Source organism: Acipenser ruthenus, chromosome 3 (genome assembly GCF_902713425.1).
Source record: "Acipenser ruthenus chromosome 3, fAciRut3.2 maternal haplotype, whole genome shotgun sequence".
In the NCBI taxonomy this organism is placed as follows: domain Eukaryota; kingdom Metazoa; phylum Chordata; class Actinopteri; order Acipenseriformes; family Acipenseridae; genus Acipenser; species Acipenser ruthenus.
This window is the reverse complement of record NC_081191.1, coordinates 69,002,591-69,030,004: the sequence shown is the minus strand read 5'-3', so window position 1 is coordinate 69,030,004 and position 27,414 is coordinate 69,002,591. Positions and strand designations below refer to the sequence as shown.

General features: G+C 37.5%; 1 protein-coding gene across 4 annotated transcripts; it reads right to left on the bottom strand.

Annotated features, from left to right (window-relative positions):
• Nucleotides 1–344: 344 nt before the first annotated feature.
• On the bottom strand, nucleotides 345–25,842 carry LOC117435563 (ralA-binding protein 1-like). 4 transcript variants are annotated; one of them, XM_034058854.3, is made up of 10 exons: nucleotides 25,711–25,842; nucleotides 14,211–14,543; nucleotides 12,607–13,080; nucleotides 11,886–12,235; nucleotides 6,969–7,130; nucleotides 6,213–6,344; nucleotides 5,750–5,860; nucleotides 5,211–5,332; nucleotides 4,914–5,040; nucleotides 345–1,721 (listed from the first exon to the last, which is right to left on the bottom strand). In XM_034058854.3, the coding sequence occupies exons 2-10, from the start codon at nucleotides 14,452–14,454 to the stop codon at nucleotides 1,455–1,457; spliced, it is 1,989 nt and encodes a 662-aa protein (XP_033914745.1). In that variant the 5' UTR covers nucleotides 14,455–14,543; nucleotides 25,711–25,842; the 3' UTR covers nucleotides 345–1,454. The 4 variants fall into 4 exon arrangements, with proteins under 4 accessions (XP_033914745.1, XP_033914744.1, XP_058871627.1 ...); XM_034058853.3 differs by having other exon boundaries at nucleotides 14,211–14,531; XM_059015644.1 differs by lacking the exon at nucleotides 25,711–25,842 and adding an exon at nucleotides 24,693–24,716 and having other exon boundaries at nucleotides 14,211–14,531.
• Nucleotides 25,843–27,414: the final 1,572 nt, after the last annotated feature.

The following is a 27,414-nucleotide window of genomic DNA, read 5'->3' as shown; positions in this document are numbered from 1 at the left end:
TCACACATCACAATGAGGTGATGTGTATGTCAACAAGTATGATAAATGTAAACTTCTGTAAAGTGCAGTGATTTGGCATGAAAAGGTGCTGTATGCTAGAGTGAATGTCCGTTTGTTCACATGATCTACAGCACTTCTGTCCTACAATCTGCCATTCCATTCCAGGTTTATTTAGTATTTATTTGTTGCAGTGTAATAAAAAAAATATAATATATTCGTTCAATTTAACACTTTAGAATGTGGTTGAACCCTGGAACAAATATCTGGTATGGAAGGGGGCTACTTCGTCCACCTCCTGTAAGGAAAATTTTTCCATCCACAATCTAGATTTACAGAGAAACACATCAGTAAAATGGATGTTTATTGTTATTATTTTGGAATGATTCATCAAGGTTCATTGAACTACAAAACACCCCATAGTGACTCGTATTAAATATGCTTTTGAAATTATATAAATACTGACAGTAACATTAAAAGTAAACATTTCACATTTTTCTTCCAATGTTTTGAGTTAGACACCTGGTGAGCTCATTGTTACATATTTTGTTTTGCAGCAAACTGATCCATCATCAGAACAGTTTGTGAGCAAGAGAGTGCTGCTGGGATAAAAATGATGCCCATTATTTGTGAACTCATACACCACATTAATACCTAATCTAAAACAGATCCTTCATTTGCAACACAACATAGGCACTTGGGTAAGGCCTGGATAATTAGACAGAACTTGAAACTGGTTTGCTGCATAATTGATAAGGACACAAAGGATTCAGTGCTAAAAGACAGACAAATAGGTGTATTGGATAAAAACCAATGTCCCCCAAACAATACATACAATTAGTATTTAAAATGGCGTGGAATTGATCTTGCCAGTAGAAAATTATTCAGTTCTCCACTAAATTGGTGTAAAATTTAACTACAGAAAAATAATCATATATGGAAATTTATGTTCCAGCTGAAAAAACATTTATGGGGACAGAAGGGAAGAATAACAGATCAGATCTTCATAATAATACAAGGCTTAGCCACATTCTAATCATCAACCATTTTTTTTACATTAATTAAACCAGTGACAGACATCAGGCAAAAATCCAGTGTAAAGAAGAAGGAATTATGGACCTATGACCTGTCATTCAGCACACTTGATAAATCAAAACAATTAGATTTGCACACCTCTAATATTAACCTAGACAAGGGAAATGCTGTATGATAAGCACTTAAGTAAATATATTGAATCACATACAGTTCAAAGTTTACATGCATCTCACCATCATACATCACCTTAACTTCTATCATCACAATAGTAGTCTGCAGTGCAGAGTAGAGTCCCATGGCATAACCATGAAGTCTGTTTAAAAGAACACACCCTTAACTTTTGCACGCAGGGCAAGATTGCATGCATCTGACATTCAGTGCACCTGCTCCAAGCCATCCTGCTGTTACTCCCACTTGGCTCGTCAGATGGGAGTCTCTCTGCGGTCCTTGCTGGGAGATGGTTTAAGGGGATCCTTGCCAGCTTTGGTCTCAGTCCCCATGGGGTCCTTCTGTAGCTGGACACTGGTGATGCTGGCAGTGCGCTTCCCTAGCTCCTCCCCCCCGTTCTCCTGGCCTTGCTGCTGCTCCTGCTTCACTTTCTCGGTCTGCAACAGCCGCAACTGTACCCGCAGCTCAATGATCGCCTCTCGCTCCTCATGGATGGCCTGGTTGAGGTGGGTGTTTTTAATCTGCAGGGCGAAAAAAAATATTATAAGAAATAAAATGCATCCCCCCACCACCACCCTGTCTTTTCTTTTTTTCTGGTCTAGTTTAAGGTTTCAAATAACTGCCATTTCATCATTTAAAAGCTTTTAGCAGCGCTGAGGCCCAAGTGACATGGCAAGAGTCCCCCTTGTTTCCACACAGTACCTTCTATTTAAAAAGATATTTTTATGTTTTTACACAAATGGATTGGAAAAATACTGCAAAATAAGAGGATCCGAGTTAGGCTACATTCACACTGGGTCCGTTTCAAACACACACTCTGGTTTGTTTAGTTTGAAACAATCAGTACACGTTTACATGACAAAGTGTTTTCCGAAAACAAATTCCGAAAACTGAATCAGAAAATGGATTTTCTTAAAACACCACTTTCCTGTGTTTACATGATTAATGATAGAGAATCTAATTAAAATTCAACTGTATACATGGATTGAAGTTTTCGGAAAATGCAGGATATTTTCACATGCAAAGTACTGTAGTAGCCCAAGTACGATTTGAACAGACCGGACATTTCTGCGACCGAACGGAGACCAATCCAATAACTCAAAGTGCTTTATCGAAGTGTCAGGTCTTAAATTCAAAGATTACTATCCTATACCTCTATTCAGATTCCCCAAAATTTGCAATCAACCTTTCCAACAGCTCATCCTGTTCTATATACCAGTTTGTTTTGCAGACATTATTTTAAATTATCATGTCATTTTAAAACTGGAAAACATTTGCTGCTTCAGTATGGGCTATTAAAAAATACATACGGACTTTAACAAATGTATTACTTTATCCCTAACTAGACAAATGGATGCATGCAGACTGACTACAGATTATTATTATTTTCTTTGTTTTCTAAAACCACGTGCAGGAGAAGAGGGTCAAAGTGTGCACATGCGCAGTATGCTATTTCAATACGTTTTCCGAAAGGTGTGTTTACATGATATATATTTTGTTCGTTTTCGGAATTTAAATCGGAAATTTCTAGGTGCTGTTTTCCAAAAACTGACTTTCGGAATATTCCGATACATTTTCCGAAAAAACTGTGTTTACATGACTTGATATCGGAATTAGTTTTCTGAAAACTTAGTTTTCCGAAAAATATCGAAATTCTTATGCTCATGTAAACGCACTGAATGTACCAATGTGCTTGCTGTTCACACTTATCTGCGAGTAAAGGGACCGAGTTTGTTTGGATGCAAGCTAAAGTTCCATTTTTTGTTTTCACAATGCAGTTTGCAAGTGCACTTGGTTCTTTATATGGTGTGTGAACCAGATGTCGAGAATATCTTGCAAGGCATATTGAAGAATGGCAGTTATTGATGTTTTGCTCCGGTTTTTAATACCATGCAGCATGTTTTAGATTCTTACATATTGCTGTGGACTGTTCTACTGTAGGCATTCATTTGAGAAAAGACTGGGTATTTTACTATTTTTGTGAGTTTTGTCCAGTTGTTCGGCTTGGATTTTGGTGCCTGACCAGACTTATTTTCAGCTTTAGTTTCCAGCTTTAGTTTCTCTCACTCCATGTTATTAGGGTTACCAGATTTGCAGAGTGAAAAACTGGGATTTTTTTTTTCTTCAATTCACTGATGCCGTACCAACTGAACTTAAAATAACAGTATATAATAACACGATAATAGTTTAGAAATTAAACATCTGGTGTATTTATTGCAGATCACAACAACTCATTATTTTCTTTATATTGTCAACTAGTCAACACGTCAAAACGTACAAAAATACAGATTTAAAAAGTATTAAAAGTACTGCTTGCATCAATTAAAAAAGCAAAAAAATTATAAACTAAACAGTGCACCATCAGTAAACAAAACATCTTATTGTTGCATACAGTGCAGTACAATTGTATTAAATTTCCAGCTGTACAAATACATTCATTTTGTTAAATCAGATTAAGTATAACCATACACATACTTTACAAGTGTACCACTGCATTGCACTGACATGTAGAACAAGTTACAGTATGTATTAAAGTCATTCAAAGTACTCCATTCAAACTAAATGTTTTCTACATCGGGCCATAAACACTTTCCTCCTTTATCAGCTCGTTTTTCTTTCGCCATTTTAAGTTTGTCTTTGTTTTGTCTCGTCATGTACTGTTTTTTCACCATTGCGATTGCCATGCATTTTGGTAAATTCAACAACGGGCAATTTAGTTTTTTGTCTGACTGTCCTACTTTATCCAGTCTCAAAGTCACCTGCATTATTATAGCATTGCAGTTACAATGAACGGAAGACTTGATAAGTTTACTCAGCTTTCTAACCAATAGCTGTTTGCTACGGATTCCAGTGGCGGGTTCAGTCTGAATGTTGACAAGTCAATGGCTCAGGAGGGTGGGAATAAGGAAATTCATAGAGACTGACAGCTATTGTGTTAACAGTGAAGCAGTATAGCCACGTACACACGTGTCTGGGTCAAGAGGAGGTCATTCAAGAGTCTGAAAGCTTGCGTTCTGAAAAAAGAATCGGGTTGTTGACAGTTAAGTTTGTGTGAGCCATAACTGTGGTTGTAGTAATCCCATTGTGGCACTGGTACAGTAGTTTAATATTAAGACACACCGGCGCATATGTTGCTCCCTCCTTTTAAGGGCCCTGCAAAATGCCTACAAAATCGACTTATACAACGTTTTTTATGGTACCATTTAAGCGTGAGAAATACAGAAGATTGTTTATTTTATTTTTTAATGCTGCTAACACAACCTAATAAATGACTGTGCTATTATCTTGCTGAGTACATCGACGCAGTTTTGTATTTAAAAAAAAAAAAAAAAAAAGTGATACAAATCGCAAAACAGGACCAATTTAACATACTGTTTCCAACCGGGACAAAAACTGAAGGCTGTTTTTGCTCTACTTGTTTCCTTAGAATATGAACTAAACTATGCATGAAATGTTTACTTCCAAGTGGCGTTACCTTGTATAGTTTGTTTCCTGTGTGCAAAAGGACCGAGTCCAGCAGCTGTTCACATTGAGGTTTAGTAAGCGAACCAGACTTGTTTGCAAAGTGGACTTTGTACACGTCACACCAAACGTACCGAACCGTACCGAGTGTGGAGACAAGGCACCACACTCGGGGACACTGAGACAGGGGACAAGGCTTGAATTTCTCACTGAAAGATCACCAGAAGGCTTCCCCACTCAGACATGCTCACCTCCAGCTCCTGGTTCTGTTTCTGCAGGTCCTCCAGAATGAGCTGCAGCTCCTCCTCGTCCTCGCTCTCACTCTCGCTGTCTGAGGAGTACTCCTCTGTCTCGCTGCGCCCATGCTGCTGCTGACGGCTGTACAATAAAAAATAAAAACGTCTGAAAAAGTGCTGGAAATTAAAGGTGCATACCTTGTGTGTTTAGTGTTGGTTTAAAGTTGGTAACAGGTTGGTAACTTGATTTTTCTTTTTAAATAAGTGAACAGAAGTATACTGTAAATACATCAATATAGATTAACACCCCACCTTTGAATTTCAGCGATTTCAGCTCGGAGACGCTCAATTTCTTCATTCTCAGAAGCGATCTGTCTCCTCAAGAACTGCTCCATAGACACCAGCTCTTCTTGCTCTGTGAGGATCTCATTCTCCTGGATAATTGAACACATATTCAGGTTAATAAACTCTTAAGGACCTATAACGGAAGCAAGATGTTGCATCTTGTGTAATTACACAATAATTACCATGTTTTATTCTTTTACTTAAGAGAAATGTCCTAATGTCCTGGTAATGAGTGAAGTCACCAGGTATAAAAGTAAGTACGTGCGCCTGAATGACCTTGAGAACTTGGATTTGGTACCTCCAGCATATCATAAATATTAACTCCTTTGAAAGAACTGTGAATAAAAGAATTATACATTCAAGCTGAATATTTAATGAAGGATGTTCCAAATAGGTCTTTAATTGAACTCAGGGAGCAATTGTTATCCAGGATGTTTCCAATTGCACTTGTAAATGGCCACACTGAAGCACGTTGTAATAATTGTATGTAAGGCATATATATATACTTGGGACAACAGGATATTGAGGACCTCCTCTTCATTTTCATTCATTTCTTCCTTGGAAACATCTTCCTTGGAAAGGCTTGCAATCTCTTGGGCAATCTTAGTTTCACACTCCTAAATTTAAGATATATGTATTCAAAAATTTAAATAAAACAAATTAAATTAAAAAAAAACAAACACAGAATATTTCTCAGAACAGAAAACCATAACATTGTACGGAAACCATTACTGTAGTGTATATCACGTAACAAATAAATTAATAAGCCATTCTTAAAAATGAATATCCAATATTCTCTTTGGGGCATCTTTGGCTGTGAAAGGCGTTACATAAGTCCAAGATGATTGTTGTTATTCTGAAAATCACATACTTTGAACAATATTCATTTGAATAAAGAAAGCAGTATGGTGCAAAAGGGAAGAGATTTGAATATGAGGGGTTCCATACTTGCTGTCTGTTGGTACTTGCCTGTCTTTTAGCCTCTCTCAGCTTCCGTTTTAGTGCTGTCAGTATGCGCTGGACCTCCCACAACCTCTCCTCCTTCGATAGGTCTTTAATTCCTGCCTGCAAGTCTCGATGTAGGCAGTTCAGAAGAAACTCCTTGAGGAGGACAAGTATAGAATGAAAAGCCAGCAACCAAAGCTTATGAAGAGGTTAATTCCAGGTAACAACAGCACAATAGTGGTAGTGTTGCAACAATATACAACTTTTGACTCCAAGTTCTTATAACTTAAATCACCCTCCAGGTCTGGCTAAGTCTAAGTCACAAAATCTGCCAGATATAAACTAGCCTGCCTCGAACTTAAGACTTATAGGAATGCATTATTTAAGCATTAATGTCCGACGCAGCTGTCATTACCTGCTAGATAACTTACCACAAAGTCAACTATCTACAAGTAACAACCGCTGCAGAAGATATTAATGCTATTCTTAACCATTTTTAAATGGTTATATTTTGTAAATTTTTTGGTTATATTTTGGTCTGGATTGCTTAGGCAGCTTGAAGTTTAAGCCGCTGTTTAAATCAATCTTAAAATTGCATTACCCTTCAGAGGGCATCTACCTGTGGGATAATGACCTCTATTCAGAACCGGGTCGCCTGAGACAAACCGTGAGGTTATTATATAATAACTGTTCACTGTACAAACTTGGACTATCAAAACCAAACTACACTACAGCAGCATGCTGTTGAGTTAGCCCTGCCCTTTCTTGCCTTTGACCTACCTGCCTGCGTATCTCCTCCTTGACACTCTCCTGTGTCTCTGGCAGGGCAGGCATGGTGGCCATGTTCGACCAACGAAGGGGTTTCACTGCCGGCTTCAGCTTCACATCCCCAAAGAGCTCCTTGATGTGGGTAAAGAACACATATAGCACCCGGTTGCTGATCTGCAGGGGGAGACACAGAACAGCTCACTTAACAGAAACACAAGACAAGTAATCTCTGTGCAGCCTAGACCAGTGGCACTCACATGTGACTCTTTCGGTCCATTCCAATCCAGGACCTGGTCTTTAATTACTTAATTGAACACCTGGGATCAATTAAATACCTAACTGGAACAAGACTCTGGGCTGCTTCATTCAATAATTTAACAAGGTCCTGGACTGAAATGGATTAAAAGAGCCACAAGTCAGTACTGCTGTTCCAAGACACTTCAGACAGAAGTAGCAGAAAACAATTATGAAACTTTTAATAAACACAGTAGCATTTAATGCAAAGCAAAACAGATCACTTAATATAAATCAGGTGGTATTTAAAGAGTAAGTAATAGGGTTCTGAAAAATATAGCATTATATTTTCTTTGTCCCTTTTCTTTTCATTGTTAACATCCTGACAACTTTCTACACTTATAACTTTAAAGTCTGTTTCAAATCTCTTTTCAAAATGGCCACTCTTGTGCACTGGGGTTTGAGATCTGTCCTCTAAATTAGTAGTGCGCAAAGTGTGGGGCATGCCCTCCTGGGGGGAGTGGAGAGTCAGTAAGGGGGGTGCGACTATGACTAAAGGGGCAGTTCTGTAAAACAATAAAACTATTTTTTTTATATATATTTTTTAAAGGATAGAAAATTTTAAATAAATACATAACAGCTAATTAGTCCAAATTCTTACCCTTTTAAATAGGCTGGTGACGATCACTCTAGGACTTGTAGAATGAGAGAAATTATGTTTGAAGTGGCGAGTTTCACTGAAACGGCATTGAATGGAGCCAAAATCGGGCACCAAGTCTAAGCAAACGCTTCAATGGACGGGGGCTCATTTGCATGTTCGCTTAAGATTTATATTTATTTATAATATTTATTTTGTGAAAACACAGATTTAGTTTTTCAGATTTAATTGTTAGGTAAATGTTGAATCGCCAAGTGTAAAAAAAAAAAAAAGATTTAAATTCACATATTTATTTGTTAGAAACCCAGATTTAACGTGTCAGCTAAATGTTGACTCGCCAAGTGTAAAAACAACAACAAAAAAAAAGATTTATAGACTGATTTTATATGTTGAATTTGTGATACGTGTTTTCAATATTTATAAATTATATCTGAAAGTACAAATTCAAAACTTTTATGAATGTGTTTGTTAACGGGTGGGTACAAAATGTATGCTAAGAAAAGGGGGTGGCATAGAAAAAGTTTGAGCACCACTGCTCTAAATCACTGCAGGAAAAATGATAATAAAATAAAAAAATAAAAACATAACAAGCGCCGTGGCTTTTCTGTTCCGTACCACATCGTGGATCGTTATTTCAGTGTTACCTGTTTGACAATGTGGGCCATAATCCTTATTATTATTATTATTATTATTATTTATTTATTTAGCAGACGCCTTTATCCAAGGCGACTTACAGAGACTAGGGTGTGTGAACTATGCATCAGCTGCAGAGTCACTTACAACTACGTCTCACCCGAAAGACGGAGCACAAGGAGGAATACAGGTGCAGTCCACTTATAACGGACTCCAAGGGATAATGGAAATCAGTACTATATAAACGAAATACATTGTAAACACAATTCAAAATGCTGTATGTAACTGCGAACATAAGAACCTTAAATATTTACTCTCTGTAGATATGTCATAAATGTTAAAAAAAAAATAATTCTATCCCTGTCAAATAAATACATAAATACCAGTCAATATAAACACTACAAATTGTCAAATAACGGGAGTTTATTATTTTCCGAAGTAGTACCATTTTCCGAATTTATATTTTCGCTAAATGCAAATAAAATTGTATACGTTATACGTTTTAACTGCACAACGACTGTGCCAACAAAAACATAGAAGAATAAAAATAAACAGCAACTGTTTTCCTGCCTGACTACACAAACGCCACCATGACTGTCATTTACTGTCCTGGATGCACCTTATTTGAGCAAAATATCTACTGTGGAACAGGAAAACTGTACGTATTAAATGGTACTGTATGTATTAACACTAGAACTGCCGGATTTTCGAACCGCCACGTGAGTCACTGTGACCCGTACATTTTTAAACTGCTTCGTTATAAAAACTAAAGACATACTATCGGGTACAACTGAAAAGTTTTATTCATGAACATCATATCTAACATTCGCATCACAGAAACACCGTATTTAAATGGAAAATTAAACATAAAGGCTTTATTTTTAAAATGAGCGCATATACAGCATAACTGCAAAGAGTGAAAAAATATAATAAAATATACATTTCAAAAGAAACGGGTATGTACATATACCTGTGTACAGGTGTAAACGGGTACATGTACACACAAAACTATAAAACCAAAATCATTGTTTCTAATACTACATAAAAAGAAAATATAACACTACTTCCGGTATGACGGCTGCATTGCTCTATGGAGGAGAGTCTGCGTCTGCCAGCTGACTGTGCCTGCATCCAGAAGCTGTGTTGTAAACACAGACGCAGTTCCATCGAACACTATTGTGTAAACTGGTACATACAAACCTGTAAAACCAAAATGTTTTTTTTTTTCTCATAGTAATATATAGAAAAAAATATATATAACATACGTTTCATATTAGGCACATAAGCTGTTATCCTACCTGTCATTTCAGTTTGCTGTATGCATCTGAGTGCAGCTTGCTGTATTCCAATCAAAATGACTACTTTCAAGATTTAAATATTTCCTTCTGATATATTCCCAGTTACATTTGTGGAACAAAACAAAGGATTGTTTTCTCCAGGTACATTGAAAAATAAGCAACTAGGCTTTCACTGAGTTTGCATCTTTACAAATCCACAATCATAGCAATCTCTGTCTAGTAGTCAATCTACAAACAAAGAAAGGCTTGAAATAAAAAAAAAAAAACGTGCACTAGGAGGAGGGGGCATCTTGTTTGCTGCATTTACGAAAAAAAAACCTGTTTATAACTTTATAATTTTTGTAATTCTGGCTATCAAACGCCGTCTGGATATTTAATTAATATATTCAGGAAAAGTCAAAAATGGACACACACATACGATTTACAACAGAAGAGTAATTCACATTTTAAATCCAAAATGGGTCAAATTGACCCGCATTGCGGTTCTAGTGTTAAACTGTACGTATTAACACAAAAGACCTGTCTGTGGAACTGAAAAAAACCGTACCTATTAAACGATATATACGTTATAAGCGAGTCAGTTTTAACCAGAGTAATTCCCCATTAAAGCCCATGTTGTTTGGCAGGGACATGCCTCTTCAATGCGTTATAACACAGCCTATTAGAACAGAGTTCTGTTTACAAGTGCACCTATATCACCAAAAAAGAACAATACAATATTACTTGGTGATGTCTAGACATGAGTTATTTTATAGGCAAAATGTTATGGAATAGTATTTAACAGATTTTATGCTTTGCTAAACCTGTTTAAACTGTAAAAGAAAAAGCACAGTGGCATCTCCAGAAGATGCAGGGAGCTGCTAGTTTCAAAAGAATTATGTGCTGGACTTTTGTCTAGATGGTAAAATCGCTAATAATTTCATTAAAACCTAGGCACACTGTTATAACAAAGAAATAAAGTTAAATCTGAACATTAAAAACCCTAGACTGGAACACAATTATAAATGAGATGCATGTATTGTATAGAACAGGAGTGTCAAAGCAGCAGTTTCAACCTCCTGCTCTGTACAATACAATGAGTCTTATTTAATTAATTGGTCTAACTAGTTTATAAATTGGACAAATGTAACAGGCCTGAAAATGTTTCATAGGTAGTGTACCTTGAATCGGATGCATTTTTTAATTCATCAACTGTAAATATTAAATATGTCAATTTGAACAAACAATTAGATAAATTATGTTAATTGAGAGCTTAAGTTGGAATGAAAACCATAAGACCCTGCAGCCCTCGAGGACACACCTGGTTGTACTTTCAAACCCTGCCATTCAGTATAGAGATTTCCAGTTTTACATCTATGAGCAACAGGAAATGTGTCAAGGGTTTTGAAATTAGGTTTATACCACTTGTATTAGAAAACATTATTCAGTTTTCAGGAATTATTCACATGATGCCAGGTCTGCAGGACAACATCCACAGGAGTGCAGTTTACAAAAATATTTCACTGGCTCTTCACAAGGAGACTCAATATTTTCTGCAGTAAATGTTCCTCCTCTCAAACCAGGGTGTACTTAATACAGCACATAAATCAATCTGTTACAAAGTAGACAGTCACATTATGGGATGCTAGACGTGGGTTGTGCTCAACTCCCTTAGAAGCACAACTTGTGACTTTTAAGCTTCCAAACTGGTCACAAACTGTTACCCATTTTGTGTTTGCAATTACTCTGTAAACCCACAAACTATTCATTATTTTCTTCAATGATGTATTTCAACAACAGGTATCTCATTTCTGGTAAGGTCTACCTGAACATAAATCTTAAATGGAATGGAACACAAAATGTGAGTCAGTGTGCAAAGCTGATGACGCAGGTCATCCTTCTAGCACCTCCTAGGATCGGAAGACACCCATTGCACAGCAGTTTGATCCATTCCAGATTTTACAATAGGCTGGATTAACAATTGTGCATTGGTAATATGATCAGGTGTCTAAATAAACCCATTAAAAAAATGGAATGTCTTGCACTGTTCTGCTATGGGGGTCTTATACACAGCCCTAAGGGATACACATGATTATAATCCTTGTCGTAGCTAAATGTCTTGTTCACCTGGATCGTGGGGCTCAGGACAATGGAGATGTTTTGGATGTTCATCTTGGTGTCGGCCTCCTTGGCAATGACATGGTCCATGTGGACCAAGAGCCAGGCCAGCATCAGGTGGTTGCAGGGAGGCATGTCGGCCAGGCACCGCTGGAACTCCTGCACCTTTTCAGCGTCAGAGGGGCAACTGCAGGCCTCCTCAAAGTGGACTGTCAAGTCCCGGCCCAGCAGGTTCTCTGGCAGCTCTCGCAGGTACTGCTTCAGCAGGCTGGCCACCGCGTGGGGGTCGTAATCATCAAGACAAGGGGACTCCTCCCGGTCATAGGCAGCTTTCAGCTCGTCCACCTTCGACTTCATCCCTACAGCATAGGAAAGGGGGGCAAATCAAGAGTTAATTATCTGGCAAATTCAATTATCATAAATCATAAAATAACATAATGAAATAAAAGCAAATATACATCAGACCGGGTTAAAAAATATATATATATAGCAACTTAAAAGTAATGAGTAAATTTGAGCACACACAATCACAGTAATGTTGAATAATTTGTGCTAAGGAATGCCCATACCAAGTTGATCTCAAAATACAGCTAACAATGTGACTGTGACATATATACAAACCTATATGCCCCTTTGCTGTACTCCGAGGCTCAGGTAGATGGGACATTAAATTTTAATAAATAAAACAAATAATAAAAAGGGAGGGTAGAGAAAATCCAAGTACAAATACCTGATACTCGATAGATGCCTTCGCACTTCATGCCACAGTTCTCAATATAGTCAATGCACTCTCGGAAGATGGCAGGCAGGCGGACCCCATCGTACATTATTGTCCGTTCGACAGCCTCTGCCAGGGGGATTCCAAAGACTGGCCGCAGACAGGGGGCTTCTTGTGGGACCACCTCTGGTTCAGCACTGGGCTGCTTCTTCTTCTTCTTCTCTTTCCACTGCTTGACCACGTCAGCGGGAGTTAGGTCTTTAGATTTCTTCTCCTTGTGTTTTTCCTCTTTGTGCTTCTCTTCCTTGTGCTTCTCCTCTTTGTGCTTCTCCTCTTTAGGCTTCTCCTTTACCTTGAAGTCCTTCTCCTTCTTCTTGGAGAAGCTGGGCTTCTTGAACACATGGATCCCCTTGGAACGCTTCATCTTGGAGGGGCTTTCCGCTTCATCCCCCGAGCTGTCTTCCTGGAAAGCTGCGTAGCCCTCGGCTGTTAGGAAAACATATGGCGTGAAAAACACACTGAATTCTCTGTCTCTAACTCACAACAGATAAAAGGAGGTCACACTTCAATTAAATTATTATACCCACTGAAACCTGCTTCTATTTTTTTAAACTGCCTTTCAATATAGAGATGAATGTCTGTTTTAAACAGAACTTTAGTTAACTACTTTTATACCCAGCACAGAAATTTATAAAAGTACACATCATGGAATGTAAAGAATATACAGTTTAACAGTAAATGAAATAACATTACAACTGTATTTTGGTTTTGTTGCACCAATATCACATCAGAATTATAACATCACAAAGGAATCTTAGTGATGTCATACAGCCACCAGAGAAAAACAAAACACTTTTCTGAGGAAAATGCAAACAGTTGGGGAAGAACCAAATCAGATTAAGGTGAGACTATGATAAGAAATTATTACAACAATATCAATAATTGAATAATCCAGTTTAAACAAGTTTGTTTAACAATTGTTACTAAATGTGATTAGCCATTAAGTAACGGCAAAAATAAAAAGGTTTTTAGAATGGCTTTTGATACACTCTCCAGTTCCTTCTTCTCTGGGGAAATGTTAGTGGTTCCTGTGGAATGATTACGAAGTTAATGAGATAAAGTTCATGGGATAAAAGAACATTGTGGAAATAAGTTTTCTCCAATATGGTGAATAACAACTGCAACCTTTTGACACCAGTATCTAGAAGCCCCCCTCAATTTAAGATTATCCTCTAGTGGAACCTGAGGACAAATCTAATTTAAATCTTGCTTTAATTGTTTTAATATTTTAATTCCTGGGCTGAGGCAAGACATGGATCATCTGGTATTGTAACAACATGCTGAGCCAAGGATACAGGCATGCACTGTAGTTGTTAATATCCAAATTTGATTCTTACATATATTATATTTGGATATTTTGTATATCAAAATTAGCTTATTTCCATTATTGCTGTCTATTTGTCATTGCTTTAAATAATTTAGACATTTTTTTCAGAGATTGAAAGCATACAGAACCACCCATCTGACAACATTGCATTACACACAAACTTTCACATACACCAGACCTCCAAAATGGACCCCATTATAATTCATTTTCCTTGCTGCCTGCTACTTACTCCTCTTCTCCTTCTTCTTGAACTTGCCCTTCTTCTTGCCGTGGTCCTTCTCCTCGTCAGAGGCCACATCCGCAGGTTCGTGCAGCCCATCGTGAGGTGGGGAGGGCTCGCCAGTTCGGTACAGCCCCGGGAACTTGATGGGGCTAATCTCCTCGGAGCTGGGGGTGCGGGCCATTCCCCCAGGGTGCTCCACCCGGCGGTGCTCGCTGGGGCTGCTGGTGGGGGGCAGGAAGCACTCGGTCATGGTGACAGCGGTAGTGGCACCGGCACCCTGCTCTCCTCTGTGTCCGTGCCTCAATCTGCGTTACCTCTCCATTTCACCTGCAACACAAACTAGAAGGTTTCACTCTATTTTAAATCATGCGTCAACTACATTTGTGAAAAATAATAAACGTTTATTCTCAGGATCTTTTTTTTTTCTTCTTTTTTAGAATCTCCAATTATTATTATTTTTCTCCTTCACCGCGGCGATTCCCCACACAGCTCAGGGACCGGAGGCTCAGTGGGCATCCTCTGATCCCACAAGCCAATCGACATCTTTTTATACCCAGGAACTTGAGAGTGGATGTCCACAGGCTAGCGGCCTCTGGAGGACAAAGACCAGCCCATCAAATATCCACCCCCAAGCTCACTTGGCCTGTAGGGGTCACCGCAGAGTGGTGAGGAGAAACAGTCTAAGGGAGTGTTTTTTATAGTGTTTACCCGGTCAAGGGCCCAGAAAGATACTTGAGTATGATCGTGTTTACACGATCACGGTCCTTAAAGGGTTAAAATAAAGCTTTGTTCTGCCTAAGACAGCTGTAGTTATTTTAATTGGCAGCAATAAGGTGCTGCTGCAATGCAAGCTTACTGTATACAGTCAGCACCGCTTTATCAGGTGTCCTCGGGAGAAGGAAAAATATCCTGAATAAGCGGCTGTCCCAATTAAACGAGAGGCAGTTGAGATGACCTTAGTCACACTTTTGATTTTTAAGGAAAAGAAAAATAAATCACATCACATTATGATTAAATGTTAAATAATAATTTAAAATACAAGTGTTTTTTTTATTTTATTCCTAAACAAAATTAATCGCACCTGCGATGTTGACACGCCAACCTTCTTTGCAACAGTAGCCTCAGAAACCACAGGACACTCATCCTTCTTCAAGAGTTTGGTTCACGCAATTTACAGCGTAATCACGTACTCACTGCACTGTGCTACGCAACCTGTCTTGCTCTGAAAAGCGATCTCCGTTTATCATTTGAAAATACTGTATCCCAATTAAACAAAGTGATGTCCCAGTTAAACCATAGCATTGGGAAGAACCGTCTCCCAGAGTTGTGTCCCATTTAAGCAGAAATCCCGATTATCTTTCAGTTGCTTTCAGTTTCACTGCCGATCAACAAATTCATAACAACAAAAAAAAAAAATACAGTAGCCGACGTTTATTAATACTGCATCCAAGAGAGGGAGAGGAGTATTAAACAAATCAAAGCAGGAATCATCGTGTTAAGTAAAGACGGTATTGACCTTTTGCAAACACGTCACCAAATCACGTGACCCAATGTGTGGTCGGCCATTATGGACGGCAATATATAGATCATCTAAGTGTTAATAAAAAAGCAATCATGTTGCCTATAAACGTGTTGTCTTTTTTTTCTTTATTAATACAGTATGACCCCAATGCACGCTCAGGATCGACTCATGTGACATGTGCATGTCACTGTTTATGCCAGTGGTTCTCAACTCCAGTCCTGGAGGACCCCTGTGTCTGTTGGTTTTTGTTCTAGCTGTGCTCTCAATTTCAAATAAAGCCCTTAAATAAACTAATAATTGGCTTTTTTAGACCTTTTCAATTATTTTAAGCTCTTAAACAGGTGGAGACAGTTCGGAAAAGTGTTCAATTGAAGTTTGTTATTCAGTGTTCTAAAAATAAACAACAGTTCAGCGCCATTTACAGAAAAGTTTCGAAATCTGTATAACTCAATGCAAATACACCCAGGAACAAAGGAAAACAATTTAAACTGATTGTATTGTTTTATTACTTTTTTTAACTTTGGTACAAGGGACCCGTTCTTAACTCTGTGTGATGGAGTACAGTAACCCCAGCCAGTGCTGCAGCTCTAGCTGCTATATGCAGGTTTCCGCTCACACATTCATTAACATGGAACCCAGACCAGGTTTTACGAGGAGCAGCAGCACATTCATTTATTTATTTTCCCTTATACTGCAAGTATACTTTGGTCAAAATAGTACAACATATTGTACTAACAGCATACTAAACCATACTATTTTGACCCAAGTATACTTTCCGTATACTTCTTTTTATAAGAGTTCAAGAGCTAAACCACTTATATACTCACTTTTTGACCTAAATACCACAGATCGCTTGATTGCAAAGTGTATAGTATTTGTATAAATAAAATTAACGCTAGAAAATATTTTGACTCAAACACAAACACGAATTCGCGCCTGTGTTGTGTAAATTTGTGAAATCTTCCTACCACATTCCAAATTAACCCGCAGCTAGCTGGCAGTTGCTAATTCCGAACCCTTAACAAAACATTCAAATTACCAGATTTTCCAGTGACAAAAACATATTTTGATCATGAATATGACAAATATAATGCTGAATTGGAATAATAACATAATAAACTCTTATATGATATCGGAAAAATCTTACCTACCACAAAGTGTTCGATACATAAACGGCTGTAAGTTGTTTGCTCCCAACCTTTCCTATTTACCGCAGAAATCCACTTTTTTCATCTTTCAAGATCCTTCGGGAAATGATAAAAAGAAAGACTTGGCTTTTGGCCTTGTCTGTTGGTGCATCCAACAGCACAACACAAAATAACCACCTTCAAAACTTACACCGGCAAGCACTGTGTGAATATGCTGTCAAAGGCTTCTTGCCGTCCAAAATGGCCGACAAGCGCGGTCAGTTGATCTGTGACGTCACATGCAAAAGCGCAATACAGCCCATTAAATTCCTAAAAGCTCTCTGGCGCACCCTGCTGGAAAAGAGTAAGTACTGGTTTTACACTTCAAGCTGTACCACATGATTCAACTGCTGCATACTGTGCCGTGGCTCAAGGTACTGCAGATTTACTGTAGTGCGGGTGAAGTTTTCCATGGAAATCACAGGGTCACAATATTGCTAAAGTGTTTTCCTTTGCTGTAGTAGACCTACTACTTGAATGTGTTTGAAAAAAAGTAAAGAGCAGTGAACACAACCAAGGGTAATACCACACACTATTAAAAAAATAAATAAATAAAAACTACTTAGGGTTTCTCTGCTTACATCGCCTAAATATAATTTTACATCACATTCAACACAGCCTCCTGAAGTACATACAGTACCAAAAAAATATTTCCCTAAGTTATGGACATACATGCTAAAACTTGATATAAAAAGTTACTTTTGCATCAGATAGGCAGAGCAGACGCCACATACAGTAAAGGACAAGATAAAGTTAATTTCTCACATTCAAATTTGCCCTCAGGAAAAGTACACCCCTCTCTTCCCCTTCTTCATAAATGTAATTAAATACACACCCACAATTGAGCTGACCCGAGAGAATTACCTTTCGAAGCTATACACAGACTGGATTGGCAGATTCTGCAGGTACCTTAACTTGCCTGGAATGGAACTGCCTCCAAACATTTTGTTACTAAATTTGAAATGCTCAACCTAACTGGAATGGTGTGCCTTACCACTGTAATCTACTTGCTGAACATCTGAAAACAATGAAAAGGTCTTCTAGTCAAATCATTTTGTCTTTATTCAGTTTCTTTGAGTATTTATAAATTCTGCACTATTGAGTGGTTAATAGTTGTGGATGAAATGTAGGGTTGTAAATTTGTAGTGACACCGACAATACGCTCCATTAAGGGTATGTTTAAGACAAACAGAACAATTGTGTGAAGAAACTTAAAATGACAAATCTGAATTGAAAGTGAAGTCTGCAGAAACAGAATCATGGAATGACCCCATTAAAAAAAAAATAATAATAGTAATAATTAGAATAACAACTTCTTAAACAGTGAAAGCTTGCTAATGCAGTTTTTTTTTTTGGTTACAAAACAAGCTAGTTAATGGTATCATTTATACCATATGTGGAAATGTTTTCAGTACACTTATTCATCTACAAAGTATTTGTGTTGTTTTAAAGAACCACATGAAACAGAGATGCTCTCTACAGTATGCCAAAGCTGGCATGGTTAATACAGGTTTTAAGTATACCACAGCAAATTAGAAAACTATCTTTCTGTGGTCATTTTAAACTAACTTGCTATCTACTAACAGAAAAATAAGACAAATCTGCTTTGATAGTTTCCCTACAGTTTAGGCAAACAGGTCAGCAACAAAAGCATTTTCAAGAATGGCGTGTCACTTGACTGCATAAACACAATAATGTTATCCCTCAGTATTTCAGTTTCATAAAGATTGCTCACATGCCCGAGTCTTGTAAGCAAGTATAACACATTTACTAGTATAGTATGTGGACAAAGTTGGTAGGGATGGGAAGTTTAAACGTTTAAACTCTAAAGAAGTGGTTAAACGTTTAATATGCTAGACCTATAACCGGTCATGTGACAAATGTCACCAAACGCACATTTTTTTATGCATTCATTTTAGTAATTTATCATCAGTAGTCCGTCACATATTAGACTGCTCTAGTGCCACAGTAAGGGCGGATATTATAAAAAGGAAAGGGTTTGTTAATTGCCTCCAAGTAGCTTTTCTAATTGGTGCAACAGAAAGATTGACACTGGGGCGGGTTTTATTCTTGGTCGATCTGGCGCTTCATTGGTGCACTGTGTGTGTTCATGCCTGTAGTATGCGTGGTATGGTATCAATTCCATGACAAGGCAATAACGTTAATGACAAGTGTTTTTTCTGAGTTTGTCATACATCTAAAATGGCATCTCTAAACAAAGGAAGCCACATTTGGAAGTATTTTGAGGAACCAGACGAGAAAACCGTGGTATGTAAATAATTATGCCAAACAAATTGCCGTACCACAAAAACACAAATTCAATGCTTCACAATTTGAAATGAAAACATTCAGAATTATCGTGGATGGAGCTACTGATGGCAATAAAAAGCAAACATCCATAACAACATTTGCTATAGATTTGGCCGAACAGGGCGTGATCACGTTATCCCCTATGAGGGCAATGAGTGTGAATTGTGAATGCTGCAGTTTTGAAATAGATGTAAGATTATCCCACTAGTGTACCGACCCATAAAACAATAACAGTGAGGCTGGAAAAACTTAAATAAAATCGTGCTGCAGCTGTTCATACAAAACCTTCAAGGGGAGAAAAAGTTGCAATTACCACAAACTCGTGGACCCCATTCCCAAATCTTCCCATAGGTGGAAGGCTTTTTTCACTTGAAATTGTTCTGTAAGCTTTTGAACTGAACGGCCATTTATGTTTAGTACAATTTTTATTTGTATGTTACTGCACTAAAGTAAGGGACCTCTGAGACACACTTCAAACAGGTAGGCCAGGCATCTCTTTTTACAATTTAATGTAAAAGGTGTGTGGATACGTGAATTTGAATACTTTACGTTATTTAGTAATACTTGACCATATACAATTAACTGCACAAGAAGGCAAACATTATATGAATTACTTAATATATTACTTAACTGTGTGTTAGTTTGGCATTTAAAATAGGACTTGGCAATGTTTGGGAGGTTTATCTACACTAGTACAGCATGTAGAGGAGAGTTGCGTTCGAGTACTCAGAAATTGTAATGCTCAAGTACTTGTCTCGAGCAAAAATAGATCTAAAAAATTCCACCCCTACTATCAAAGACCGCAAACTTTTAAGTCTCTGAGGCAGACTTTTTAATATCAGTCACAGTGCTCTTTACAATTCCAAAATATTGTGCTATTCTATCGCTGGTAAATTACCTTTTCCAGAAGTGAAAGTATTTCCAACCTTTTTTTCAATTGTAAGCACAACTCGCTTTCCTGTAGCCATTTTGCACTAGCGCTGTACAGTAGGTGACGTTCTTCTTTTTTTTTTATTTATTTATTTTTTAAGCCATATAATTTTGGGCAAAGTTACTTGTATATATAACAAAAAACAAAGGAACAGGTTCCTGTTTTGTTGTTGTTAAATGAACCTTTAAGAAACACACTATTCTAAAAACATTATACTAACCGGAAATGTGTTTAATAATAATATGTATGTATATATATCTCCACTAGCAACTTCAATTACAACCATAAATATAAACATTTCAGTATACTTTGATGTGTGTGTGTGTTTTTTTTTTTGTACTTTGTAGTTAAGTCTTTGCGATGTTAAAACATAATTTGCTTATTTAGGGTTTATTTGCTTATAAAATACTAACCAGGGCTGTCAGTATCAGAATGTAATATAAAGAGAGTGTGTGTTTATGTAGATATGGTTTAAACGCTGACATTGCAAAGCATTTAAATGTTCATAAAAAATTACCAAAAGCACATCCCTAAAAGCTGGACCTTTCATTCAGTGGCTGCTGCGCAAACAAAGTTTCCAAATTATAGCCAATCAGTGACATACCTAAATACACCTAAATACAGAGTCTCAATCAGTGACATACCTAAATACAGAGTCTCAATCAGTGACATACCTAAATACACCTAAATACAGAGTCTCAATCAGTGACATACCTAAATACAGAGTCTCAATCAGTGACATACCTAAATACACCTAAATACAGAGTCTCAATCAGTGACATACCTAAATACACCTAAATACAGAGTCTCAATCAGTGACATACCTAAATACACCTAAATACAGAGTCTCAATCAGTGACATACCTAAATACACCTAAATACAGAGTCTCAATCAGTGACATACCTAAATACAGAGTCTCAATCAGTGACATACCTAAATACACCTAAATACAGAGTCTCAATCAGTGACATACCTAAATACACCTAAATACAGAGTCTCAATCAGTGACATACCTAAATACAGCTTTGTTTTAATCATAAAGTAAAACCGTTCCCTTACATATTTGTACACTATACTGCAAGTATAGTATACACGGGGCCTCCAGGTGTCCTCCACTGTTTAGGTTACTTGGATTGACCCTTTTGGTCTGCTCTCCGTTTGCTGCTATAGTGCCATCCTCAGCCAGCAGATGGCTCTGACTCACTACACTACCAAGCAGGGTTGCCAGAGTTCTGCAGGGTTTATAGCCCAAAGTCACTTCAAAAATAGCCCAAAAGCAGCCCAATTACTTGTTTTAACTGAAAGCAAGCTTATTATTAACACGTAGGCCTATGCATAAAATAAACAATCAAAAGCTTTCGTAAGAAAAGATACCTAGTATAAATTTGATAAAAACTACAAGCCCCAGTACAGCTCATCCACACGTCACTATCAACAAATTCATACGGAAGCTCTGAAGGGACAAATCAACATTCATACCAGGCCAGCAACCGAATTACAGCGTGATCCCTTTATTGAAATACTAATGCTGGTACTGTATCCCAAACAATATTGCAAACATGAAAACAGTTCAATCTTTTAAAGTTATACCACCAATCTAATTACATTATCAACCCACAACTCCTTAATATTTCTCGCGGCTGTGTTTATGAAGTAGCCCAATTCCGCGGGAAAACTGCAGACCTGGCAACACTGCTACTAACCAAACACTTTATTGAAGCCAAACACTTGTAGCTTGAACAAAATCCTAGATCTGCTTCTTTGGTTAACATACCTGTTTTTCGGGTTTTATTAATTGTATTTTTCAGCGCTTATTTTTAGCTATTTTAGAGTTTTATGTAAATTGTTTTTTTCAGTGCTTTCGTTTTTGATATACTGTATGAAATTAGTGTTTTCGGTTACTTTCCAAAATGCTTGAGCATTTATTTTTTTTTCTGTCAAAATATGTATAGTAGTAACTCGACAGTACTTGCACACTTAAGTTGTAACTTCTACGTCTTTCACAACAAAATCCCTATGGTCACGGGCGCATTCTTCTGGGGTTTTTGTGTGTAGGCATTTTTGTACATTCCGTCGCAGTTCTGTATTAAATCCTCCGTATCAACTGTAATACAGCTTGAAATCCCGCTAACAAGCCGCCATCCTGATTGTAATCTCGTTTTAAATATCGCAAGCTGAGTCTCCAATAGAAATGTAGGAATGTGCTGTCATTCAGTAGTTGGGGCGGGTTTAAAGCCTGGAGAACGAATCAGATAGATGCAAGTCAGGAAGGCGGGACATTGCCCAGCAGCACTGGGAAATGTATTTATTATTACTTTTGTAGTTGGTTTTATTTTTTTAATGGGAAAAGGGTAAAGTCAATGTGAATAGATCAACCATTTCCACAGTTTTTCCTGTGTTTATTGGCTATCCACCAATTTCATTTTTTTTGTATCGGGGGTGTTTTATCAGAATTTATCGGTTAAAACCGAAAATCAGAAGCCCTAAACATACAGTATCTCAAGCTGGTAGCTCGGCTGAAATATAACAAATTACAATTAGAAGATGCAACATGCATTACTTGTAAGTTTTAATAAATCGTACTGTATTGACAACTGTTTAAGATGTTAAAATGCATATTTCGTGGTACCTCATCATGATTAAATACTTAACCAATAAAGCACAACAGGGCATGTGTCGTAGTGGGATATCATTGCGCCTCAGGTGCCAACCGAAGAAGTGGCGATATCCCACAACACCACACATCCTGGAGTGCCATACTGAGATTATATAATGGCTATGAGGTCATTGGAAACAGGTTTAAAAGAGAACTGTGGCAATGTCCTGAGATAATGCCACGGCTATGACATCACAGAACCCACTGAAATGAATAGGAAGAAATTGTATAATTTGGAAGGGAAGAAGGATCAATATCACTGGCTAATGTGTTCCAACCTGTATAAGTATGTCACCATACTGGCACAATTTGGAACATTTAGAACTATTCTGATTGACTCACTCAACAGCTGATTCACTTTGAGAGGACTGGTGATGGGGGGTGCAGTATCATTTTCCAGCCCAGGGTGTTCAAATGTGGTCTGCATGCCTAAACTGTTTAACATAACTCATCTTTGTCTTGTGCCAGATAACACCCCTAGCCTTGCAAATACTGAACCATGTTATTTTGAACACCCTGCTGTGTGTTATTGCATAAACACCACCATTTCATGCTCTCTGCTCCATACCCAATATCAAATGCACTGCAGTCCAAGTTTTAGCTAAATGTTGTAAAAACATTATAGGATTGTAACAGGGTTGTATTGAGTTAAATCGAATCGCTTTAAATCCCTTGATTGTTTTTTTTTTTTTTTTTTTCTTAAGTCATTGATTAAATCATTTTTTCTTTTACTATCTATTTTATATAGTTTTGCAAGGAAAAGACATGAAAAGAATTTTTTAAAAACCTTTTTATTAACACACAAACATTTTAAACTCTTACTGTCTCTTAACTAAAATGTGCACTGAAGATTATATTAAGGCCTAATTTAATTGAAATTATTAAGCACCTGTAGTTCTCTTATCGAGTAATTGAAGTGAATACAAATTGTCTAGTTTTGTAGGTTACCCGTCTGCTAGGGATCTTTCTGGAACCTATTTACTTATAAACAGAAAATAAACTCTTTGATGTTTAGTTGTTTTAGAAATTATTTTGTAAACAAACATGATGCCTCAGGCCGATATGACCCGAGATATTTATCCATGTAGCTTTGCATACATTAAGAAAATGCTTTCAATTGGTCTTTTGTCATTATATTTGTGTTACTACTACTATTATTATTGTCTGAAATTGGTTATACCTGTCTGAAGAGATGTTTGTAAAACGGGCTTATAAAAATCTGTACTAGGCTTAGATTAGTAGAGACTCAGTTTCTCTGCAAGTAACAACCACTCTCTTATTTTGTTATAAAGTTACCTATAACTTTATGATCTAATTAAATACTGTATACCTCAGAGTTTATTACTTTCTAATACTGTATTTCACATATAAACATGCACCACATTACATAATAATGGATATTAAATTAATCACACAGCTTATTTCATCTACAGCAAACTAACTGCAGCCCTGGCCAGCAATTAGCTTAAAACGCAAGGAGTAGTTAAATATTTCAGATTTTTCAGATGATCAATGATTGGTACAGAAAACAACACATAGATTGAAGATGCATGCAAAAGCAGGGAAATCTCCTCTTGTAATTACAAGTTTTTAATCAGTACCTAAGTGATATCTGACGGTCTAAAATGTGTTTAAATCACCAACCCTGGATTGTAACCAAAAAACACTAAAAGAAGGAACAACTGAGAAAGAGGAAGACAAACAGCAAAGTGGAGAGACACAGTGCTGAAGGACTGTGATGGACTGGACTTTTAACTGATAAGGGCGCAGGGAGTTAAAGCTTTTTCTTTTTATAACCCAAATAAATGTGATTAATATTAGGAAGTACAAAAGAGCAATGAAAAGGGAAACAATAACTGTTCCCGCTGTCAAGTCAGTTACCTCTTTTCATATTCTGAACTTAAGCCGCTGAATCCTGGAGGTAGGGGCGCACCCTGAGAAACTTCCTCTTGATTTTCCACCCCAACCTGCGTACCTGTAAAGGCCAATGTAGGGCTCCCAGCCAAGATCTGCAACTCAGCACTACCATGATTCCAACGGATGATCTCCTGATCACTTGACTCACTCTGCACTCCAAATGCTTGTTGTGGCAATACCGTATAGGCTGTTCTCTCCTTTACTATACTATAAAAGGGATGTACCATTCATGGTAGTGCTACACAATAATGACAACCAAGACTCACTCAAGTAACAAGTAAACCAATATAACAAATAGGCCAATCTTAATTATAGATAAACACACTGCCTGTCTTAGTACAATAAATCCTTAAAATGTAGATTTATCAATAATAATAATACTACTACGACGACTACTAACAACAACAACAACAACAATATATGGACACAAAAAAAAAAAACTTTTACAAGAACATATATAGTATACACCATGAACGATAAAGTATGTTATTCCATGAATGAGGATAGCCGAATGTACAAATTATTCGATGCTAGATCTCTCAATGCTTGTAATAAATACCAAACACAGAAACTTCGGAAAATATTTCAGTCAGAATGACACTGACAGATGCAGTAATGTGGGGTTTGAAACCTTGTCCCAAGATGGACAGAGACAGACAGGGTCTAACTAGCAATGTCACTCTCTTAATATTCCTGACAAATTAGAACCCAGTTAAACGTACAACCACTTTTATCACTTTTTACATTTACATGTATATATCATTTACAAGCGGGCTTAACATTCAGAGGCCCAAATAAGCCTAGAGCTGGATTTATCAGCTAGTCCTGTCTTGACTGTCACGAGAGCGATGTTTTTAAAGTGCCCCCTTTCCTTTCAAACATTAACGTTGCTTGAGCAATTAAACACAACGTAAAAGCCATGCAAACTTTATCAACTTATATGCAACGCATAATAAACAATTTAACAATTTACACAACTAACCTGTTTCAGAGAATATCAATATGCAACTTCCTGCTGTGCTCCTTACGTACGGAGTAAACCAACTGAGCAGCCGTGATGCGGCCCCCAGGTATCTTGGAAATTGTAGTCCTGTTAACCAGGAAATGGCTATACGGGCAATAGTATTATTGTTCATTAATACTACAATGTCTAGTAAATTGTCCGTGTTGCCCGTATGTATGGTTGGTTTAGAGGGAAAAGGTGACTTTAGTCAGGTGCCCATATGTAGCTGGTATATATATATATATATATATATATATATATATATATATATATATATATATATATATATATATATATATATATATATATATATATATATATAACGTCTTGCTGTAAAACAGAGGCACACACGCACGGGCCACACCCCCCTGCCACTGCTGCTATGTGCTTTCTGCCTGCGCTGTGAGCAATATAATATATCTTTATTACTTTTTGAAAACTAACGAATATTTAAATTGAGCGAATATCCTAACATTAAAATCCTGTGTTCATCTGTATATAATCCTGTATATATACACACTACTGGTCAAAAGTTTTAGAACACCCCCATTTTTCCAGTTTTTACTGAAATTTAAGCAGTTCAAGTCCAGTGAATAACCTGAAATGGTACAAAGGTAAGCGGTAAACTGCCAGAGGTTAAAAAAAAAAGTTTAGGTTACCAAAAACTGAAAAATAATGTACATTTCAGAGTTATACAAAAAGGCCTTTTTCAGGGAACAAGTAATGGGTTAACAACTTACAGCTGTTCTGCAGCAATGGAAGTAAATTAAGCCTTGAAAGTTGATGCTAACAATTCCTACAGGTGTCCCAACTTTTGTTGATTACTTACAAACCCTGTCTGTATAAAAGCAGTGTTGGAACAGACTGTGTTACTACACCATCTTAAGCATTATTTGGACAGTATTGTACTGCAGGAAGTAGTATATTGCTCTCATAATGGCGAGAAAAAGGCAATTAACAAAGGAAGACAGACAGACCATTATAACCCTTAAAAGTTTAACACTGGTCGAAGTAAGCAAGTCTCAGTTTCAACTGTGAAGAGAAGACTTCGAGCTGCAGGTTTGACAGGTCGAGTGGCAGTAAGAAAGCCATTGCTAAGATGGCAAAATAAGAAAAAGAGGCTTGCCTGGGCCATGAAGCACCGCCAGTGGACTACTGAAGACTGGAAGAAGGTCTTATGGACCGATGAATCAAAATTTGAAATTTTCGGTTCATCACGCAGGGTTTTTGTACGCCGTCGAGTAGGCGAAAGGATGGTTCCTCGGTGTGTGACACCAACTGTCAAACATGGAGGAGGAAGCGTGATGGTCTGGGGCTCTTTTGCTGGATCCAGAGTCGGCGACTTGCACAGAGTGAGTGGCACCCTGAACCAAAACTGCTACCACAGCATTTTGCAGTGCCATGCAATACCCTCTGGTATACGCCTAGTTGGTCAGGGGTTCATCCTACAGCAAGATAATGACCCAAAACATACCTCCAGGCTATGTCAGAACTACCTTAGAAGAAAAGAACAAGACGGTAGGCTTAAAATCATGGAATGGCCAGCACAGTCTCCAGACTTAAACCCCATCGAACTGGTTTGGGATGAACTGGACAGAAGGGTGAAAGCAAAGCAACCTACAAGTGCAACACATTTGTGGGAACTTCTGCAACAGTGTTGGGAAGAACTTTCCGAATAATATT